Source organism: Gopherus flavomarginatus, chromosome 4 (genome assembly GCF_025201925.1).
Source record: "Gopherus flavomarginatus isolate rGopFla2 chromosome 4, rGopFla2.mat.asm, whole genome shotgun sequence".
Classification (NCBI taxonomy): domain Eukaryota; kingdom Metazoa; phylum Chordata; order Testudines; family Testudinidae; genus Gopherus; species Gopherus flavomarginatus.
In genome coordinates this window covers 61,415,873-61,436,134 of record NC_066620.1, presented here as the reverse complement: position 1 = coordinate 61,436,134, position 20,262 = coordinate 61,415,873, and the positions used below count along the sequence as shown (strand labels likewise).

The window sequence follows — 20,262 nt, the reverse complement described above, 5'->3', positions numbered from 1 at the left end:
ATGCATTTCTTGGCTCAGCACTCCTCCCCCCTCCACAGCAGTTTCAGTTCTTGCACTTGTTTGACCTCAGAGCTAATAGGTTGTGAACACATCGCATTGGGATAGGCAATCGATACCAAGCCAGCCAACCCGCTAACAGACAGAGCTATTATTACAGTGGGCCGTGATGTGCTGCAGCCACAAAAAGGAAAACAGATTGTTGGGCTCCTTGTATGTCCGGAGATATCTGCATATCCTGTCCCGGGCTAACTGAAAACATGTGGTCAAGCACTGTCAGCCCTGCTTACAACTACACCATTTGCTAGCTCCTGAAAGCTCAATGTCTTTTCTTTCCTTACTTCATTGCTTGTCCCTTGAATAAGTCAATTCAAATCTAACTATTTGCCTAGATGCCTGTTGTTTAAATGCATTTGTTCTCTTCACAAATACTGACTCATTTTCCTTTTGAGGATGCCATTGGCCTTTGAAGATTTCCTCTCTCTCTTAGTGAGTCCACTTGCCCATTGCATCATGGGTCAGTGAGTTATCGAGGGAGTCCTGCCCTTGCTTGTCCCAAATCCCAGACAATAGATCCTTGCTCACCTCCACTATGCCCATGTGGAATTCATACATAAAGCATGGTGGCTTCTTGCCATTTCTCAGCGAAGATTCAAGGGCAGAGTCACTAGTGAGGTCTTGCTTTCCTAAGACTTTTACAAAATAGAAGCTGGATTCTGCACCCATTTAAGTGAGTGGGGAATTTGGTCCCTGGCTTTAGGGAAAAAGTAGAATCAGAATTTCTTATGAAACAGAATTAAAACTACTTTTGTCCATGACAAAGTGCAGTTTGTGATATAGCGTCTTTGTTTTTAATTACAGTTTTCCATTTAAGGCCCAGATCATGTGTCTGTTAATGTAAACACCAAAAACATCCACTGACTTCAAAGGTGCTGAATGAGGCTCTCAAAATTCTTGACATTTCAGTCAATTCAATTTGAGGAGACTTTATCAGCGTGACAAGCTGTACCAAAAAGTCTGCCAGGTTATAGTGCAAATTACTGAAATTCTGCAGGATCCCATTCCAGAAATGTTGCTGCCTCCCCTGGTCCTATAAATGGACCCAATACATGTACACATACCCTACATGCATACACTTCCACCTACACGCCCCCCCCAGCCAAACACACATGTCCTGCCCACCCCACATGCACATACTACCCCTCCCCTCCCCTGCACCTACAAACATACTGTGATGGAGCTGCAAAGCAGGGGAACTCAAGGCCCATCAGCCCCCTCCCCACTGTATATCCCCTTCCTCCTGGCTAAGAAGGGATTATGCTGGTGTGTTTGCTTCTCAATTAGTTATCTTGGGCCTGATTATGATTTCACTGACCCGAGTTACATCCTGGAGTAAGTCCCCTTGTTCTGTTTTACCCTTATTATTATTAGTGAGAGCAATGTGCTGGAACACCAGCTAGCGTTTAGAGCAGGGTTTTAAATGCCTTACGTTTCCTAGTGCGTGGCTGATGAAAAAGACATGCCTACTGCAGGTGTGACGCAAACCAGCCATAGCCAAGCAATGCATAGGATGGTCTGAGGACATGGCTCAGCATATTTAGGGGGGACTTTGGATGATCAAGTGGATAGTAAGTAGATTTCTATAGGGATGGATGAACCTCAAAAGGATTGGCAGGTTGGATAAACAGCCAAAAGGTCAGATCTCATCTCAAATGGGGCCAGTTAAAGTTAATAGGCTTTCTGGTCAGGTGATACACAGAGCAGCCCAGTTAGTAATGCCCTGGGCCTCATTCTCCTCTCATGTCATTGAAATTCATGAGGGACGCCACCAAGATCAATAGAGAATCTGTCTCCCCTTGCCCCAGACACCTCCTCAGGGATGGTGAAGGCAGCAGAATGGGAGCTTCTGGGTCACACTGAAGCACAACAACATCGCTTCCCAGGCAGAACTCAACAGTCTGCTCCGAGGGGAAACACCTGCATGTCCCTAGCTAGAGACACTAGTAGCAGGGGTGAGGGTTGGGAAGAGAAGTTACAGGCGCTGCCCTGCTACTCAACCACAAGCAACCTCCTCCTTCCCCCCGAGCTGTGTGAAATAGGGGAAGAGCTCACTCTGAAGCTGTGAGATCCCAGGAATCAGGAGGAGCCAAAAAGAAGCTATGCTGAGCTAGAATGTGCTTTGTCACACATCAACCCCATTTCTACAGTGGGTGACATGATCCCTGCTGGGTATGGTTTGCACAAGGTACTTGGGAATCCCCAGGACTGAAAGGAGCTGTACACATGCAAGCTATTTATTGGATTACTGTTATTGTAGTAGACTGAGAAATTCCCTTTTGCCAGCTCTTGTGATCTTAGGGCAAGAATTGTGATCTCTGACGTTTAACGTAAAGCCCCAGCTCCTAGAGCCAAGTGATTAGGAGGAGACTCTTAGTGTCCATTTTTTTGAAGTAACCTTCTAGTCCTCATGGCTGTGAGAAAAGCTTGAAAATGTGACCCAAATGCACCTTAAAGGCTCAGAAACCAAAAAGCAAATACCTGCCCCCCAACATATTTATTCAGGGTTTTTAAGCCAATCTCCTGATTTGGGGGTGGCGGGGGTGTGACTCATGATTTTTGAAGATTTGGAGATGGCTGTATTGCCTCTCTCTGGCTCATTCTCCATTTCCTCTGTGAGCACACGCAAGCCTTAAAAGCCAAAGAAACAAGCTCAACAGTAGGTGTGAACATAGTAGCTGTTAACGTTTAACTTTATTTTTCTTCTGATTGAAAAAGAAAAGAGAGAGAAAAGTTACAAAAGTACGAAAGAAAGGCAACGATATTGACAGGAACTCTCCGTTCTCCAGTCCCACCTCGTGGAATATCGTAAGAGACGACAGCACACGGCATAGCCTCGGGCCAATGAAAACACCTTATCTTGCTGGGTGATTGGGGTCTGATTCCAGCAGCACCGACTGAAGTGTTAGAGTTGGGGGCACCCAAACCTTGCCCAACTGAGGGCCACACTGGCAGTTTGAGGCCCATACCTAATATGCAAAGAAGAGAGCCAGGATATTGCTGCCCTCAACTTTAATATGGAGGGATGTGGCCTGAGCAGATGACAGCTCTCACCATGCAATGCTCCACCTTTTGATCCGGCAGCAGTTAAAGATCATGTGCACCATCAAAAGAGGGTATAAGCAGAACCCACCCACCCACCCTTCCCCACCGTAGGGAGGAAGATCAACTAGGAGCGACATCTGTTTCGAAATGAGCACGCCCTGCTGGTAGCCACTAAAGCTTTAATTCCCAACAGAAGCACCCAGAGAATAAATCAAGCCAATGCCCTTTATTTAATGCTGGTTAAAGGGGCTTTATCTGCAGCCTTGAAATAATTTAGTCACAGCAAGGGCAACATCAGGACACGATTCTGCTCCCCGCCCTCTCCTACCAATGTGCCCCAACTCGGACCTGCAAGGAAGGAAGGGGAGTTCAGTCTCAGTGGTCCAGTGCTCCCCTCTGCTGAGATTCCCAGCAAAGAGGCCAGTTAGTACTGGTTTGCCATGTGAGCTGTCCATGGAGAGTGGGACTGGGAGCGGGCCAGCTCATTTTATATGGGGCACCAAAGAGTTCGCCACATAAGAGCATGTGGGAATTCTTCAGAAACCTCACAATTCCTCCACTGGGCCCCTTATGCTCCAGAGAAGGAGAGGAAGTTACTGCAGCCCTGCAAAGGATGCAGCTTATGCCCCCTTGCACCTGCCCAAGGCTCAGAACGCTTGCTCAGAGCAGGGGAGCACACAGGGAACAGAAGCTTCTGTACCAGACAGGGACACAGGATCTGAGTGCACCGAATACGGAGCCTCCCCAGCTCAGCCAAGTGAAACAAAGGCAGCCCAACGTTAACTGCATCTTTCATGGCACAAACCACCTGGCTGTCCAGGGAGATCTCAAAACTGGTTCAAGTCTCACTGGTGACAAGGCCCTGTGAGATGCCTGGGACATGCCTACCCTCTGGAAACTGCTGTGGTTTGACAACAAGAGCTCCCTCCCGCCATACCTGTATCAAAATCATTTACTCTGCTGGCGCGACCAGACTCAAGTGAGCTCAACATCCACCACAGCACAGTTTACAAGGCACTGGCAGAATGAGGGCTCAGCAGGCTTCCCGGAGAGCATGTTGGACTTTGCTGAACGTGGTGTGGTGTCCCCAAACTCAACCTTGTCTTGGGCCAGTCACAGGGAGATACCCGATGCCAAACCCCACACCACCTCTAGGCTGCACGCAGCCCCAGTGGAAAGGGACCCCAAGGATGCCCCACCCCTCTCAGTTTGTCACTCTAGTCCTTGTAGCATGAGGACTGAAAGCGGCGGTCTGACTGTATCCATGGTCAGCTGAGTACAGACCTTCCATTTCCCACTGCAAAGCCCAGAAGAGGACACGGGGATTCCCTTAACACTGGTGCTCTGCGCCTGCCCATTTTAACCATCTTTAGATTGGATCAGTGCCCCAAGAGCAGAATAATCTGGGTAGGCACCTGCAGGCTCTACATTCACACTCCCCAAACCATAATTCCCGGGGCCCGTCAACTGTAACAGGGCTTCAAATGAGCATCATTTCAACAACCTTGCAGAAGGGCCCCATTTGTAGGGTGCCCTAGGCAACCTCTGTCTCCAGCCCTGAAAACTCTTCAGTTTGGGGGAAGCAGCTGGCCCTCCAGCAAAGCATCTGGGGAGAAATCTACTCAGTTCTGGTGGGCATGCGGCAGCAATCTGTCCGGTCTCCACTGCTGGCCTCTACGCAGTGACTGCCTGCTAGCCCTGGAGGGCTAAATACACCTGGCATGTCCATGTGGCTGACACCATCTTCATGGCTCCACCGTAGCTTATGAAGCAGACTTGCTCATTTCACTCCCAATGATGTGAAACTGGGCACTGGTGCAAATCCACCAGTTTCTCCACTGCCACAGAGATTTCTATTGCAAAGATGTCCCCATTCCCCCTGGTCCTCCATCCCATCCCATCTCTGTTGGGGGGATGGGTGGTACGACAATTCCTGAGGTTTCGGAGAAACTCCTTCAGTAGGCACATGACGGTTCTTCAGCTGGAGCTATTGGGCTCAGGGGCTTCAAGGTGCTGAGGGAACGGAAGGCAAAGGTGGATGGGTCATACACCAAGTGGGATGGTGGGCGGCTCCCGTTCACACTCTGTATGGAAAAAAGAAAAGGCAAAAGGACTTTGTCAGTGCTCATGCATGCTGCAAGCAGCGAACTGGTTAGTAGATACATACACGACTGCCCTCTCCTGGATGCTATCGTATCTGCCCCAATGTGTGTCACAGGCCCTGCACCAACAGCTAATAGCAACAGCACAAACTGTAAAGTTATTTCCTCTATTTTTTCTTCCCCAAACCATGTCACTAGACTGGAGGCTCCTGGGTACCTGTGTGATTAGGACTCATGGCCTCTGCCAGTAGTGCTATGATGCAGCCGTGAGAAACAGGGGAAAGGATGTACAGGGTGCAACCAGAGTCAGGGGGCCAGAACAGTCAAGCAACCACAAAGCATCCCAGTTAGGCCCAAGTGAACTTGAATTTAGCTCAAGTGGGTGCTGGGTTAGGATGTGAAATTAAGAATCACTGCTCCCAGGCTTGTAAATTCCAAGCCACTCACTACACACCAGATTATCATCACAAAATAAACAGCTTCTGGTATTGTAGTCAATATCTGTTAGATATGGCCCATACCCAAAACCCTGGGCTCATGCACCCTGAAACGTTGGGGATCTGGATCCAGGTTCTGCACCCTGGGCCCATCTCTACCATCTCCCTCTCAAGTCTGCCATCTCATCTCTCTCTATTGTGTCTTTAGCTTCTCTCTAGTACATCTCCTCTCTCTTTAATCTGTTTGATCTCTCTAATCTCTTTCTATTCTACCCCATCGATCTCTAATGTCTCTCTAAACTTTCCCTTCTCTAATCCACCCCACCTCTTGCTTTCTGTTGTCTGCCTCTCCAATCTATCCCAAGTCCATCTCTCTCTCTCTCTCTTCACCCTTTCTCTGGGGAGATTTGACTCTAACCGGGATTACAGTTTGCCCATGAACCTCTTGGATTTGCAGTCTCCCTCCCGAAGGAGTTACCCTATCTCACTTCACTATAGGCAGGTTCCTCTGTATGCCCCTGATTTTCAGAAGCTTTGAGCATCAGCAGCTCCCAAGGAAAACTGGCTGGAGCAGCGTGCGCTCAGCATGTTTAATAATCATGTCCTCTCTGGATTTTACACCTGGCATGGAAACATCCAGCCTGCTATCCCTTCTGGGCCAAACTGAGCCACCTGCCTCAGACCAACGTCACTGTCCAGGCTTCCTCTGAGGGAACAATTCCACATGGATGAACCAGGTTTAATAAACAGGAAATAAAATAACAACCCACAAGGTTGCAAAGACAGCCTAGGGTGGAAAGTGGGGTGGTGACCAATGGACCTGATCTTATCTGCAGAGCTAGGAGAGAGAGCCTGTTCCATGCAGCAGACAATGCAGTCCCCAGATAAACCACACTGCCTTCAAAGAATGCCCAGGAGCTGGTTGGAGCTCACTCAGGGCCCTACAGATCGTAGTCAGGGCCTCGCAACCTGCTTTGTACCATGCCCTCCCCTGCAGATTCCTCCCCCCGGCCCCCAGCATGGCAAGCGCAGACACAAAGTGAAGACCCTGCAGTGATGCTGTATTGCAACACAGGATGGAAACACTGCTCCCAGGGAGACTCTTTGGAATGCAGGGCTCGGACCTGTGGATCAACCAGCTCCACTGCTGGCCAGGGGTGGGACAAGGGATAGAGGCAGAGATTCACCTACCTTAGGGACGCACAATCTCTCCCTTTTACCTCACTGTTTTCTTCTATTAGAGTTACATCAGCTATCCAGAAAAACCACAGATGCCCCCAAGCTCTGCTCCCCATTCTACACTCCCGCAGCTCTGCTCCCACTTCCACACAGCTCCAGCTCTGTGCCCCCAACTCCCAGCTACGCTCCCCAGCTCTGCTCTCCACCTCCACGACTTCTTCCGTCCCGCTGCCGCACCGCCCTCTGCACTGCCCTCCACACTCCTCCTTCCTCCACTCTCCCAGCTAGCTAATCTGGCTGCCCCTCGCCGCTCTTATAGAGCGCCCGGTACCGAGTGTCCCATTCTCACTGCCCCACTCCCCTTTCAGCCAAGCATCTTCTACAGTAATAAAAATGCCTAGAAATCCTGCCCTCACACTGCGGGCCCACAAGTCACACACACACACACACACACACACCCGCCCCAAGGCACACCCACTGAGGACACTTTAATCCCCTCAAACCTGGGCTACAGCACAGCGCAGAGTGGTTTGCAAACCATCCTTGCCTGTCTCCAGCCTATCTGGCATTCAGCCCTGGCCTTGCAAAGCGCAAAGGTCTTCTGCCCCTGAGGAAGTAATGACAAATCTACCCCTAGAGCATGACACCATCTCCCCCTTGGCCAGGAGTGGGTATCCATTAGCACTACCAGGGGGCAGCAGAGCATTCAGGTGGAAAGCCTGTGTAGTCCCACAGAGAGTTTATGTACTGGAATTGGGCTACTGTCCACTTATGGTTAGCATTCCCTGGTCCTCTCCCTTCAGTCCCATCCTGCTTCCACTGAAATCATTGGGAGTTTGACTATGGGCATCATTGAGAGCAGTGTGTGGCTGGGAGAGAGGGCAGCTGTGGGCTACACCTTAGGCCACCATGGGCTACATTTGTCCCTAAGGCTGCCGGTTGGATGCATCAGGCTCCAGCCTCTCCTCTGCAACCCCTAACAAGGACTTGCTATTTTCCTGAATGCTAGTGTTACTCACCCAGCCTGGGTGGATGGCCCTTTTGTCGAGAGAGCAGAGCTTTTAGAAACAATTAGCAGCTCTTTTGTCCCTTGGTACAGAGACATGACCTCTGACACCTCAAGGTCATGTCTAACATGTGGCTGTCACCAGACCCTGGGGCCTTAACCTTTGATCCCCTCTTCCCACTCCCTGATGGATTTTAATTTGTGATCAGCAGGGAGACACAGCCTTTCCCTGCAGGCTTTCCGGCCAGCTGAGGTAGTCAATAGGGTCATTACATCTTAGATATGGAAAAAAAATCTGTTAGATCATCCAGCCCCTGCAGCATTTACTCCAGTCGAATGATGAGAGCAGGGATTGGTGCGGGATGCAAGGGGTGCAGGGGGGAAATCAGCATTTCTAGGTTCTAGTCCCAGCTTTGCCACTAATCTGCTGTGTCCCCAAGTGACACCATTTATTTAAAAATGAGACCCGCACAAAAGCATGTGTGTGCCCTGCCTTGCACACACAGCTGCCCCCTCATCCGCAAATCGAGGTGGTCCATCAGCATGGAAGATGCTAAGGTTGTGTCTGGCATCAGTTCGGCCCAAAGCTCCAGCCAACAAATCGTGCTCTGCTACCTCCCCTGCCACCTTGGCCAGCCCAATGAGAAACTAGAGAGGCAGATTTAAGAGCCTCTGCTCAATAGACACCTGCTGTGGGGTTATATACCGTGCGTGCTCTGGCAGGGCTTGGAGCTGGCTGGCGGGTAACATAGCAACCCCTATTCAGAGCTAAGGGGGCAGAATAAATCAGCAGTTTTGTCCCTCTCCTGAGCAAAGAAGCTGCCTGTCAATGCTAAGAGGGGATGGGAACAAAGAGCTGGCAGTGCCCTCTATTTTGAAATGCCAGCTGCGACAAGAGGAGGGGTCTGAATGAGGTGATTTCTGTGGGGTAGCAAAGACCCAGGCAGCAAGAGAAAGATCTGGGGAGAGAGGGACCCGAGGACCTAAGAAAAGCCATCCACCAAACTCATCACATCTTGGGCAGAAAGGAGCTCTTTCATCCTCCAGAGTCCACATGTGGACGAAGCGGCCTTCACATTGCCCCGAGGAACCCAACATGAGGCTCCCGGCCCAGAACGAGAGCAGAGGTGGAGCCAGGAAAGCTGTAAAAGACATGGTGGGAAAGGAGGAGCTCCCAGGAAGCTGGTCTGTTCCGAGTGCTTCATCTAACTGATCCATTGCTGCCCTGCTTTCAACCTAGCCTGTTTGTTGTATCCAGCTGCTGTTTCCCACCCCCTCAGTTGTAAGGGAGTTGGGGTGGGGGCTGTCTGTTTACTATATCTATGTACAGAACCTTCTACAAGGGGACCTCATTCCCGATTCTGGCTTCTTGGTCTGGGTAATAATGACATACTAACAAAATAATAAATAATGTTACGCTTGTGTCACTCCTTTAAGACAAAGGCACTGTAGAGACTATACTGTAAGAATCACTGGAATGCAGCCAATTCTGAGGTAGAAGTTGGTTCACAGTGCACAACAGCCCCACACAACAGCTGAGGACAGGAACTGAATATTGTATCCAACTGAAACCACAGGGGTGTGACAGGATCATAGAATCGTAGGACTGGAAGGGACCTCGAGAAGTCATCTAGTCCAGTCTCCTGCACTCATAGCAGGACTAAGTATTATCTAGAACCCCACTCCGATAGGTGTTTGTCTAACCTGCTCTTAAAACTCTCCAATGATGGAGATTCCACAACCTCTCTAGGCAGTTTATTCCAGTGCTTAACCACCCTGACAGGGAGTTTTTCCTAATGCCCAACCTAACTGCCCTTGCTGCAATTTAAGCCCATTGCTTCTTGTCCTATCCTCAGAGGTTAAGGAGAATAATTTTTCTCTCTCCACCTTTTATGTACTTGAAAACTGTTGTGTTCCCTCTCAGTTTTCTCTTCTACAGATTAAACAAATACAATTTTTTCAGTCTTCCCTCATAGGTCATGTCTTCTAGACCTTTAATCATTTTTGCTGCTGTTCTCTGGACTTTCGCCAATTTGTCCACATCTTTCCTGAAATGTGGCACCCAGACTCGGACACAATACTCCATCCGAGGCCTAATCAGCAACAAGGAGAGCGGAAGAATTTCTTTTCATGTCTTGCTTACGACACTCCTGCTAGTACATCCCAGAAGGTTTGTTTTTTTGCAACAGCGTTACACTGTTCACTCATATTTAGCTTGTGATACACTATGACCCCCAGATCCCTTTCTGCAGCACTTCTTCCTAGGCAATCCATTCTCATTTTGTATTAATGGATTTACTCTAACTGAAACTTACTTAGGACACCTGTAGACTTGCAGAAACTGCCACTGGATCTTTTAAAATCTCAAGGGGCCAGGATCTGTTTGATGTCTGATCCAAAAGATGGCCTCTCCCACCGGACAGCACCCTTGAGCACCATGGATTCAGCAGTGGTTCAGAGGGAAGAGCACCCTTGACTGAATTGCTATTACCACTTCCTGCAGAGCTGGCGTTTTCTTTGGAGTTCAGCCTCCTATCCTTCTAGTGACCAGACGTAACCCTGTGGGACCATTTGAGGGTGCAGCGTGTGGTCGTCTCGCTCTAATACTCAGGATGAGGTGAAGCCCTACTGATCTCCCAAAAAGGAGGACTGCCAGGTGGGAGAACAGAGTCACCCTCCGAGTCTGCCTAGTGCCTTCACCTAGTCAGGGGAGCTTTCCTACCAGCCCTCTCCTTCCCTCTGGCATCTAACTGTGCATTATGACGAAGGTGAGGTGAGATGACTCTTGCTGATAAAGGAGATCCAAGTCACTCCCGTGTTGGCAGGTCTTTGCAGAGCTTGCCATAAACCTGCTTGGCAGGGTGCTAAGGTGCAGCCACAGCCCGATTCTTGGGGCGGTTCCTTGGAAGGCAGCCTTTCAGTGTTCGATGCTCAAGGCAACGTAGGGTGACCAGACAGCAAGTGTGAAAAATCAGGACGGGGCTGGGGGATAATAGGAGCCTATATAAGAAAAAGCCCCAAATATCGGGACTGTCCCTATAAAATTGGGACATCTGGTCACCCTAAGGCAACGCCTCCACTGTAATGGCATTCTGGGAGGTGGGAGACTCATACAGGCCACAGTCTAATATGGCTGCACATTCACTGCAATCATTAACCAGAGGCCTTAATGGATTAACCAATTTATTTACACAGCTGGAGAGCAGGCTGACATGCAGCAACTTGGCTGCTGACAGAAGGGCGTGCACTCGTTTGGACCCACACCTGTTCAAACACACACATCTATTTGCATACCTGCAAACTGACAGGCTCACTTGCACACTCATTCCCACATTCAGGAGTACACACACACACATACACACACACGTACTGATCGCTCACCCTGCCCCCCACACACTGTACATGCACTCACAAGGCTTGTCTTCCCTGCAGCATTGCCCTAACTTGAGTCCCAGCCACACACAAAAGCCTTCAAGCGAGTGGGGTGGAGCTTTTAACCCAAAGATGCCTGGCCTGGCAGGGGGTATCGGATACAGCTTGCGCGATCGCCAGCTGCTGACCCGACTGCCCCGTGCAGCAATCCAGTCACTCTGTGCAGCTGGAGTGCTACTTCACCGCACAGCTAGGCGAACTCGAGCGTAGAGAACTCAGGTGATCGCTGCAGTTAAGACTGTTCGTTTACACAGCAGCTGCCAGTGTGAGTGGCAGCTCCTGGAGCTGTACCTGCACTCACTCTACTGCAGGGTGGATGCTGCAGCCGAGACTTCAGCGTGGGCAGTGCAAGTGTGTAGGTGACCAGAGGAATCAGGCGGGCTTATGCAGCTGGTACTGAAGCCCCTGTTGTGGCTGCATCGCAGCTGTTTTTAGCGAGCTAGAGTCCAACTAGCAGGAGCTGGCACTCATACCCCCACATACAACGCTGATGTACCCTGAGCCTCAGTCACATACACCTTTTTCTTTCTGAGCTCCCCTCCCCCTAACATGCTATAAAAACTCCACAGCCCACCTGTGCCACAATAACTGTTTTTCTGAATATAAAAGTCAGGGCCAGCATTAGGGGGTAGCAAGCAGAGCCACTGCCTGAGGTCCCATGCCATAGGGGCCCCTGTGAACCTACATTGCTCAGCCTTCGGCTTCAGCTCCGAGTGGCGGGGCTCAGGGTCCTGGGCTTCAGCCCCAGGCAGTGGATCTTCTGTTTTCTGCTCTGGGCCCTGCTTGGAGGCCTCCCTGAAACCTGCTCACAGCCCCACAGGAGGCCCTGGTTGAGAACCACTGCTCTAATGCACCCACACACAAACACACACTTGCCTTGTTTATATATACTCACTCGACACACTCGATCATGCGGACATCCGTTCTCCCACATGCACGCTCTTGCAAACCTCTACCATAACAACAGACTGTTACCAGCATTATATAAATGCAATAAATAAGAAACCCATCTTGAAACATTAACTAAAGAGAGAATGAGTTAGAAACACATTAACTGAAGAGCTAGAGAAAGTCTGGATGACGACTGGACCCAGGGGCCTCAAAGGCAGGCTGGGACACCACGCAGATTGAAGATGACAGAAGAAATCCAGAATTCCAGAGCCCATCAGATTAGCTGCTCTACGAAAGCAGAGGAGTTTGCAGCTGCTCCACAAATTGGCTTCCTGGCTGACCTAGGCATGAATAAAGAACCACGGAAAAAGCTAAATGGGGAAAAGATGGTGTGTTTAGGGTTCACGGCTGCAGAGCTTAGCCCCATATAGAGATAAAATCGAAAGCTACCCAGGAAACCCCAGGGACAGAAAAGGATGAAGCCAGTGCTGAATTAACACTGTAGCACACTACTGTAGGGTGCTGTGCTGGAGATGCCATCTTTAGGAGCTGACAGAAAACCAGGGTCCTGACAGCCTAACAAACTCTTGGTCCTTGTCATGAGACCAAGGGACTTAGCCCTGGTTTCCTGGCCAAATTCAAACTCAGGTTAATTCACACACTCTGCCAGCCTAAATTTCCTTTGCAGTTTCAACTGGACATAGGAGTCTTCTTTTCTCCTTGATCAACACGGTTGCAAAGTGCTGCTGTGCCCTGTTAAATAGCTGCTGCATTGCACATCAGAGGTGGCTGCCTTTTGGTGGTGGGTGAAATTTGTAGGTCAATTTGTAAAGTCCTTTGAGGTGAAAGGCACCGTGTAAAGGCTCATACAATCTCATGTATGGAAAGGAAAAAGTCCACAGTGGGGCCCTGCAAAGGGCTGTCGGTGGTGCTCTGCCTTCGTAAGTGGGCAGGACCAGAGGTGTGCAGGAGGATGTTTCCCAGCCACCGCTTGCAGAGGAGCCTGCAGGTAAGTCGGGGAGAGTTAATGCTGCCTGAGTCCAAGTGGCAGCATTGGTAGGCACAGTGTTCTCAATGCCAGTTCCTTCTCTCCTCCCTGTCACCTCTGCAACATTGTCACAAAACACTAGAGATCTTTCAACTTCGATGTGTAAACTCAAACTGTGGGTGAGGAATCGGGGATCTAGTCCCAGCCCTGACTTGGTGTGTGGCATTGAGCAAGTCACATCACCTCTCCTGTGCCTCAGTTTCCCATCTGTAAAATAGGGGGATAATCCCCACGCCACAGGAGTGTGCTGAGGATTAATCAATTAATGTCCATGTGCTGAGATCCACAGAAAGGCAGTTTCCTATCATTTACTCTCTTGCTTCAGGCACTTTGCAAAATATAGATCCTTAGGCAGGGTTAATTGCTGTAGCTCCATTAACTTCAATGGGAGTCCAATGGTTCGCAGCAGCTGGGGATTCGGAGCGGATCAAAGAATATTCCTCTTTACAAACACAAAACCCCATCCTCCAATGTCTTTCCCCCAGACACGTTTAGCTTAGTCTGGGATAATATCCAAAATACGTCTCCTGAAAGAACTTAACTTTGGGATCATGGTTATGCGTAAACACAGTTCCCTCTATCGGAGTTAGGAATGAAATCCCAGATCCAAACACTCCCTCGCTTGAGGGATTTCAGATCCATAGCTGAAGTCTGCAGCTGTGGCCTGTCCCTAATGTTTACAGACATCTTGCTGACTTTCCCCTCTCTCCACACCCTTCTGTACAATCATGGAACTCTCCAGGTCTTTTCTTCCATCAGCTAAGAGCTGCCCAGCACCCACTTCACACTGTACAGCAATGTTGCTAGGGCCAGTCCGGCTTGTGAAGGTCACATAAACACACCAGTGTCCTCGTAGAAGGGAGGGATATAAAACAAAGCTGCCAAGTGTTTGCAAATGTGTTTGCAGAGTTGTCAGGTGGCAACTGGCAGTGCTACAAAGGTGCAACCAGACAATAATATGTGAACTTCTTTGGAAAAACCTTCAAAGAGGCCTAACAGATGCTTTATGGTCAGTTACCCATAACCCAGGAGAGCAGGAAATGTGCCAGATCTGGGTTCTTGCTGACGCCATCCTACAAGATAAGCCTTTTCCTCCCCTCTTTTTGGCACGGTACTGTGCCTTTGAGAAAGTTGATCCCAGGCCCTGCTTTAGCCTGCCTAATAAGCTGAGGCCCAGAAGGCATGTGATGAAATGAGAACGGCAATACATTTAGCAAGGCATGTTTCTGAATGCAATATGGTTAAAGCCACACGGCTCACTTGCCACGGAGACTAAATGAAGACCTGCATTCTGGACACTGCTCTCACAATGCTCCCATGTGCCAGCCAGTGCGGAGCATGGCAGGGTCACAGCTCATCTGCTTTGTCCCTCTCTGCTTTGGAACAGCTAGTGCCCCAGGGGGTACTAACTAACAAGCTGCAGCCTGTATAGTGCAGACACTGCAATTATGTCTGTGAAGAGGGCACAAGGCAGGATCTCCCAGCACACCCATGTATGGACAAGAAACAACCTGGTCCTTATTCTCTCAATTACAACTTCACCGAGTCTTCCCTGATCACCTGTCTGTACTCTGCTGAAGTTACAGTGCCCCCCTGTCCTCTTCCCATGACAAGGAGATCCACCCCCACCCCTCACAAGGCAACATGGCCTGGGTCTGACACTTACGCTCACTTTTAGCTCCATTCAGAGGCTGGCCCTGGAACCTGCAGAGCAATGGCACCAATTGTTTTGCACATGCTGCGTGCTTATATGTGACCTCCATCCTCCACTCTGTGTTAGCCCAGGGCAGTGCAATTCCACGGAACTAGGTAGTTTGGCACGGAGGAGATTATCTTTTCAATTTAGAAAGAATCAAAATTAACAGTGCAAAGTGAGTATTAATCATCCTGGCATAACTAGATCGCTGGCACAGTGCACTTGCCTGTGGACAAACAGCCTCGGTCATGGAAGCCAAGTACCTTAACCGGGTGTAGGATGACACGAGGTGCAGACGGAAAGAGGATTACTCTGCTGTGGATTGTGTGAGCGTGACTGGGAGCTAGGTTCTCACAAGCCTCTCAAACAAAGGGGAGCCTGGAAACAACTGCAGCAGCACTAGATGCAGTGAACAAGGAAAGTGCCCCACCACCTCTGATTTTACTTCCCGCTGGCAAACAGAAGAGTTCTGATGGAGCACCATTAGCCACAGTGCAACCCTCATCCCCTCCCCCCGTCCCCACCCCAAACATTTGCGCTGTGCCACCTCATGGGCCACTCATTCCCACAACCCACCAGGTGACTTCACAGGCCCCATGCCTAGTTGTGTGACCCCATACCTCCTTCTCAATTCCTCTGTGAAACCCTACAGGTCTCTCCCACCACCTCACTTGTGATCCCGCAGGCCCGTTTCATTCCCCCCACAACCGTCACAGGCCTGGGCTTTTTACTCCTTTGCTGCGGCTCTTCATGTGGACGGCACTTTCCAATTCATCTTCTTCACAAGTCCCTCCCATAACAGCACAGCAGCAAACATCAAGGATGGCGCCTCCGTTGGTGCTGGGCCAGCCTCAGAAGGGGCAGGGTTTCAGTTTGGAGGAGCAGCCGAATATCCGGGTACTTTTCTGGATTCAGATTCAACAATGTACTGAAAATCTCAAGGACAGTTTGGGCAACCTCAATATCCATTTCCCATTCCTTTCTCCACGAGCCACCGGAACTCCTTATGGTACACGATAGCGCTGTCAGCCCGAGCTCCCCAAAAGGGAAGGAAAGGGTGTCACACTATACGGTAGGGGATAAACAATGATGCTCCCTCACTAGAGCCATTCCTCCCACATCCACGTGATTAGGACGGAGGGTCTTGAGACTAAAGCACAGGATTGAATTCACCTCATTAAAGACTTCTGGGTTCTGTTCCTGTCTCACCCAAGGTCACTCAGCGAAGCTTTGGCAAAGTCACTTCGCCTGTCTGTGCCTCAGTTTGCCTCTCTGTGAAATGAAGATCATGACATTTACTGGTCTGTGAGGCTAAATTCATGAACGCTTGCAAAGCACTCACAGATGTGCAAAATGCCATTGCCCTCTAGCTCCTTGGGAAGGCACATTCTTTGCGCCTCATTGCAGAGCGGAGATCTGCATCAATGATGCTCTGCCACCTGGAATACTTCTCATTTGCAAACAGCGCAGGCCTTTGCCAAAGGGGCTAAGGCCGGCACATCTTCCTTTTGGCTCCAAGATGAAAGGTTCCCTTGTTGTAAGGGAAGAGAACATGGTGTGGTTCTGCAGCAGCCATTTAGGATACAGATGCCAAAGATAAGAGGCAGGGAAGTCAGTCCTGGGACCTGGCCCCTGTCCAAGCAGGGGACATTCTCAGGCACTGATAAGACTGAGGCAAGAACACAAGGGAGTTTATGTTCTGATTTTTATTCCCTATTTTATTTTCATATTGCAGAAAACATCTCCCTGATCGGGCAGATTATCAGATTGGCCCAAAATCCACACTCCCTCTCTGCCTGCCCCCGCAAGAGCTCTTGAGACACACGGGCACTTAGACGTTGTGTTCTCTACATGCCTGTTGCTGCTGAGATAAACACAGCTCTGTCAGGCTCCCATTCAGGGCTCCTGCACGCACGGTAAGTGAGTGAAGAACAAGGAAATAATGCAGGGTGATCCCCAAGAGGCAGGGGACAAACGATTCTCTAATATTATCACGCAGCCACCTTCCTCGGCCAATTTGATGCCTCCTTTCACACACCCACACCTGACCCCACTCACACACGTTATACCCACAGACACACACACGCTATTCCGTATGCACATGTACATTGCACAAAAATGCACTATTCACATGCACTCATGCCAACCCCTAACACAAGCATTACACACGCACATCCCCGCACTACACCACAGCTGCATATAGACATTACAAACGTTGCACACAGAGAAACACAATGCGCACTTTACCACACCTTGTGCACATGCACCCCCATTACACATGAAGGTATTGCCTGGACACACACTGCACATATCCATTACGCACACATTGTATTTTACACACAGTTTGTTACCTCCTATTTATTCGTTCGCCCCTGCCTGTTGTGGCAATCCTCCTACTCCATTATGTCTTGAACTCTCTCTGGGGGTCTTTTCTTCCACCACAGCACCTGGTGCCTCAGGATTGCTCCACTGGTGCTCCTGCAAGTGTTTCCTACAAGGGCAAGCCATTGCAGTGTTTGAGGTTCCACCAATCTGCCTAGGTTCTTACACGTCACATCAATAGCCCATCACCTTGCTGAAGAAAAAGAGGCGCTGAGCAGGATGGAAGGGCTGCGGCCTCACACGCCCTGAGCTGGCACAAGGAAAGCAGCATCTTAGTGCAACTAGCCAGCTGACACAAAGTCCATGCAAATGTGAAGCCCAGGCGAGGTCAGCAGCCCACGCCAAGGAGCACACACGTTTCTAAATGCTAACGCAGCACGCGTACTCCAGAGCAGAAGGGCCAAAACCACTGCCGCTCATCCTGACCTGTACTCAGCAGTGCTACTTTTCACAGGATGCTCACGTCTCAAATATTCCCGGGGTGCAGGTAGCATCCTCACAATGTCTCACTGAGACATAGCTACACTGGCAATGGAGCCCCGAAGGTGTCATGTCACAACAACCATTTACAAGAACAATATTTTTGAAATGGCAATTCTCTCACGGAGATGTACGCTGCCCTCCTGTAGAGTCTTACGTCTGGGATCTCAAAGTGCTTCCCTGGCATTACACTGCTAAGTGTCAAAACACCTTGGGAGATAGATCAGTATATCACTGTCCCAATCTCACAGAGGGGGAAACTGAGGCACGGAGAGGTGAAGTGATTTTCCTAAGACTATTCAGCAAGTCAGTGGCAGGACTAGGAAGAGAGCCCAGGAACCCTTGATCGCAGGCCCCTGTACAAATGATTAGACCACACTGCCTCTCCACCTGCCTACACTTCAGGCTGACTCCGTTGCAATCTCTCCTTATGCTGCTACAGAATGTGGGTCGTTGCTAGCAATCTGAATTTAAAGAGGGTTTGCAAGCTCCAGCTGGGACCATCTTCTTGTTCTGTGTTTGTGGGGCACCTAGCATGATGGGGTCCTGGTCCTTGACTAGGGCTTCTTATCGCTACTGCAATGCAAACTGATCTCACTTAGGGACTTATGCATCTAACCTTCTTAGGCACTTCTGAAAATCCCACCAGGTGCACACCGGCACCTAAGACCTTGAAAAGCTGGCTCCAAATGGCCATTTTTGCATCAAAGATGCACATATACTTCGAATGCAAAATTTTTGCCTGCTTCTAATGTCAATCCATTCTGACTTAGAAATGCTCCCATTTCCTCTCAGGACCCAGCATTCTCAGTGGGAGGAGCAATCATCTCAGTTCACTGTGAAGATCACTGATTTCCAAGTCGGATTCATGGGCCACCAAGAACAGCAAGCCACACACAGGAGCGGAAATGCAACTGGCTTCCTTCCAGCAGCCCAGCCTCCTCCCACAAGCGGTAATCATGAAAGCACGGATGCATCCAACGAAGTGGATATTCACCCACGAAAGCTCATGCTCCAAAACGTCTGTTAGTCTATAAGGTGCCACAGGATTCTTTGCTGCTTTTACAGATCCAGACTAACACGGCTACCCCTCTGATACCAGAGCCTTCACCTGTGATTCTGACCCTGCCCTTCCTGGATGGTAGAAGAGAGTAGAAAATGTTCAGGACCCCTACGTGAACAGACTGTCAACGCCTCCTTTGCTGAGGCAAGTCTACTACTCGTCTTCAACTATGCAAGAGTCTTACTACAAAAGAAACCTTCACTCAGTGATAGAGACCTATGCAAATTACCATTCAGTGTCTCATCGGCTTTCTCCAGGCAAGCTGAGTCAAGGACCTCGCAAAAAAGTTTCCAGGGCCACTTGTCAGCCACTATAATCCTGGATCCTTCTAAGTCAGGTTTCAGGTTGTGCCGTGGTACAGATGAAACCCTTGTTGCTCGGACGGTTGAGCTCCGTAAGCATCCTGCTAGGTCTCTCTGCCGCTTTTATACTGTTCATCACCAAGTACTCCTATCCCACCAGCTGAAGGGGGAACAGAAATGCCCTGAACTGACTCAGATTCTTCTCATACCAAACCCAGAAGGTTGTTATGGGCATCTTTCAAGGCCCTCCCCTCTGAGTCACACACGCTTCAGTCCTCTCTCCCATATTCTTCAACATTTATATGATGCAGTTAGGGGAAACAGTGTGACCACAAGGGCAGAAGTGCTACTCCAGTTAACGGTGTCTCCTGATATTCAAAGTTCTTAATGGCGCTGGGTCTAGCTATCTGAGGGCCACCTCTCCCTCTCAAATATGACTTCCCACAACAACTACATTCCACTGGAAAAATGAAACTATTGTCGAGGGGAAGAAATGAGCATGGGGTACAGAACTCTGACAGCATCTGGGCCTACACTATGGAACTCACCCCCCACAAAAAGTAAGGATGACCAGGAATGTCACCTCATTCAGAAACAAATGCAAAACCTTTCACTGACGTGGCTTCCCCTCAATACGTTCTTCTCACATACACAAAACCCCAACAATCTAATCACAAGACTTGATTCTTCCTGCAGAGCAGCAAGAGAGAAAGGTCCTAATATTGCTTCTTATTTTACATCCCTGGATGGTGTCATAAGAACTCAAATGGACAGATTTCTACTTCTGTGAAGTCCATGTGAGTTCCGCCAGAACAAGGACTGAGTAAATGCTTCAGGAGTTGGACCAATACAAGAGTAGTAATACTTTGCACTCTGATAGGGCCTCTTAGCTAAGGAGCTCAACATGGTTTAAATATTATCTCCATTTTATAGATGAGGAAAATGAGGCCCAGAAAAGTTAAAGAGATTTGCCTGAGGTCACACAGAGAGCCAGAGGTTTCTGACCCAGCTCTAACCACTAACCACAACACTACCTTTCTAACATTTGGTTCTTTTTCTGAATTAAACCTCCAGATGGCTTCCTTTTAGCCCATCGCCTATTAGGACTGCACTGTTATTTATCAGCAATACTGCTACAGGACTGA

At 49.4% G+C, this 20,262-nt stretch overlaps 1 protein-coding gene across 3 annotated transcripts in view; it reads right to left on the bottom strand.

Moving 5' to 3' along the window:
• Positions 1–2,729: 2,729 nt before the first annotated feature.
• Positions 2,730–20,262, bottom strand: part of LOC127048742 (uncharacterized) — a 78,072-nt gene continuing 60,539 nt past the window's right edge. For all 3 annotated transcript variants that reach the window (XM_050948632.1, XM_050948633.1, XM_050948634.1), the window contains one exon: positions 2,730–5,183. In XM_050948632.1, the coding sequence (XP_050804589.1) occupies positions 5,055–5,183 (129 nt within the window). In that variant the 3' untranslated portion in view covers positions 2,730–5,054. The remainder of the gene's footprint in view (positions 5,184–20,262) is intronic.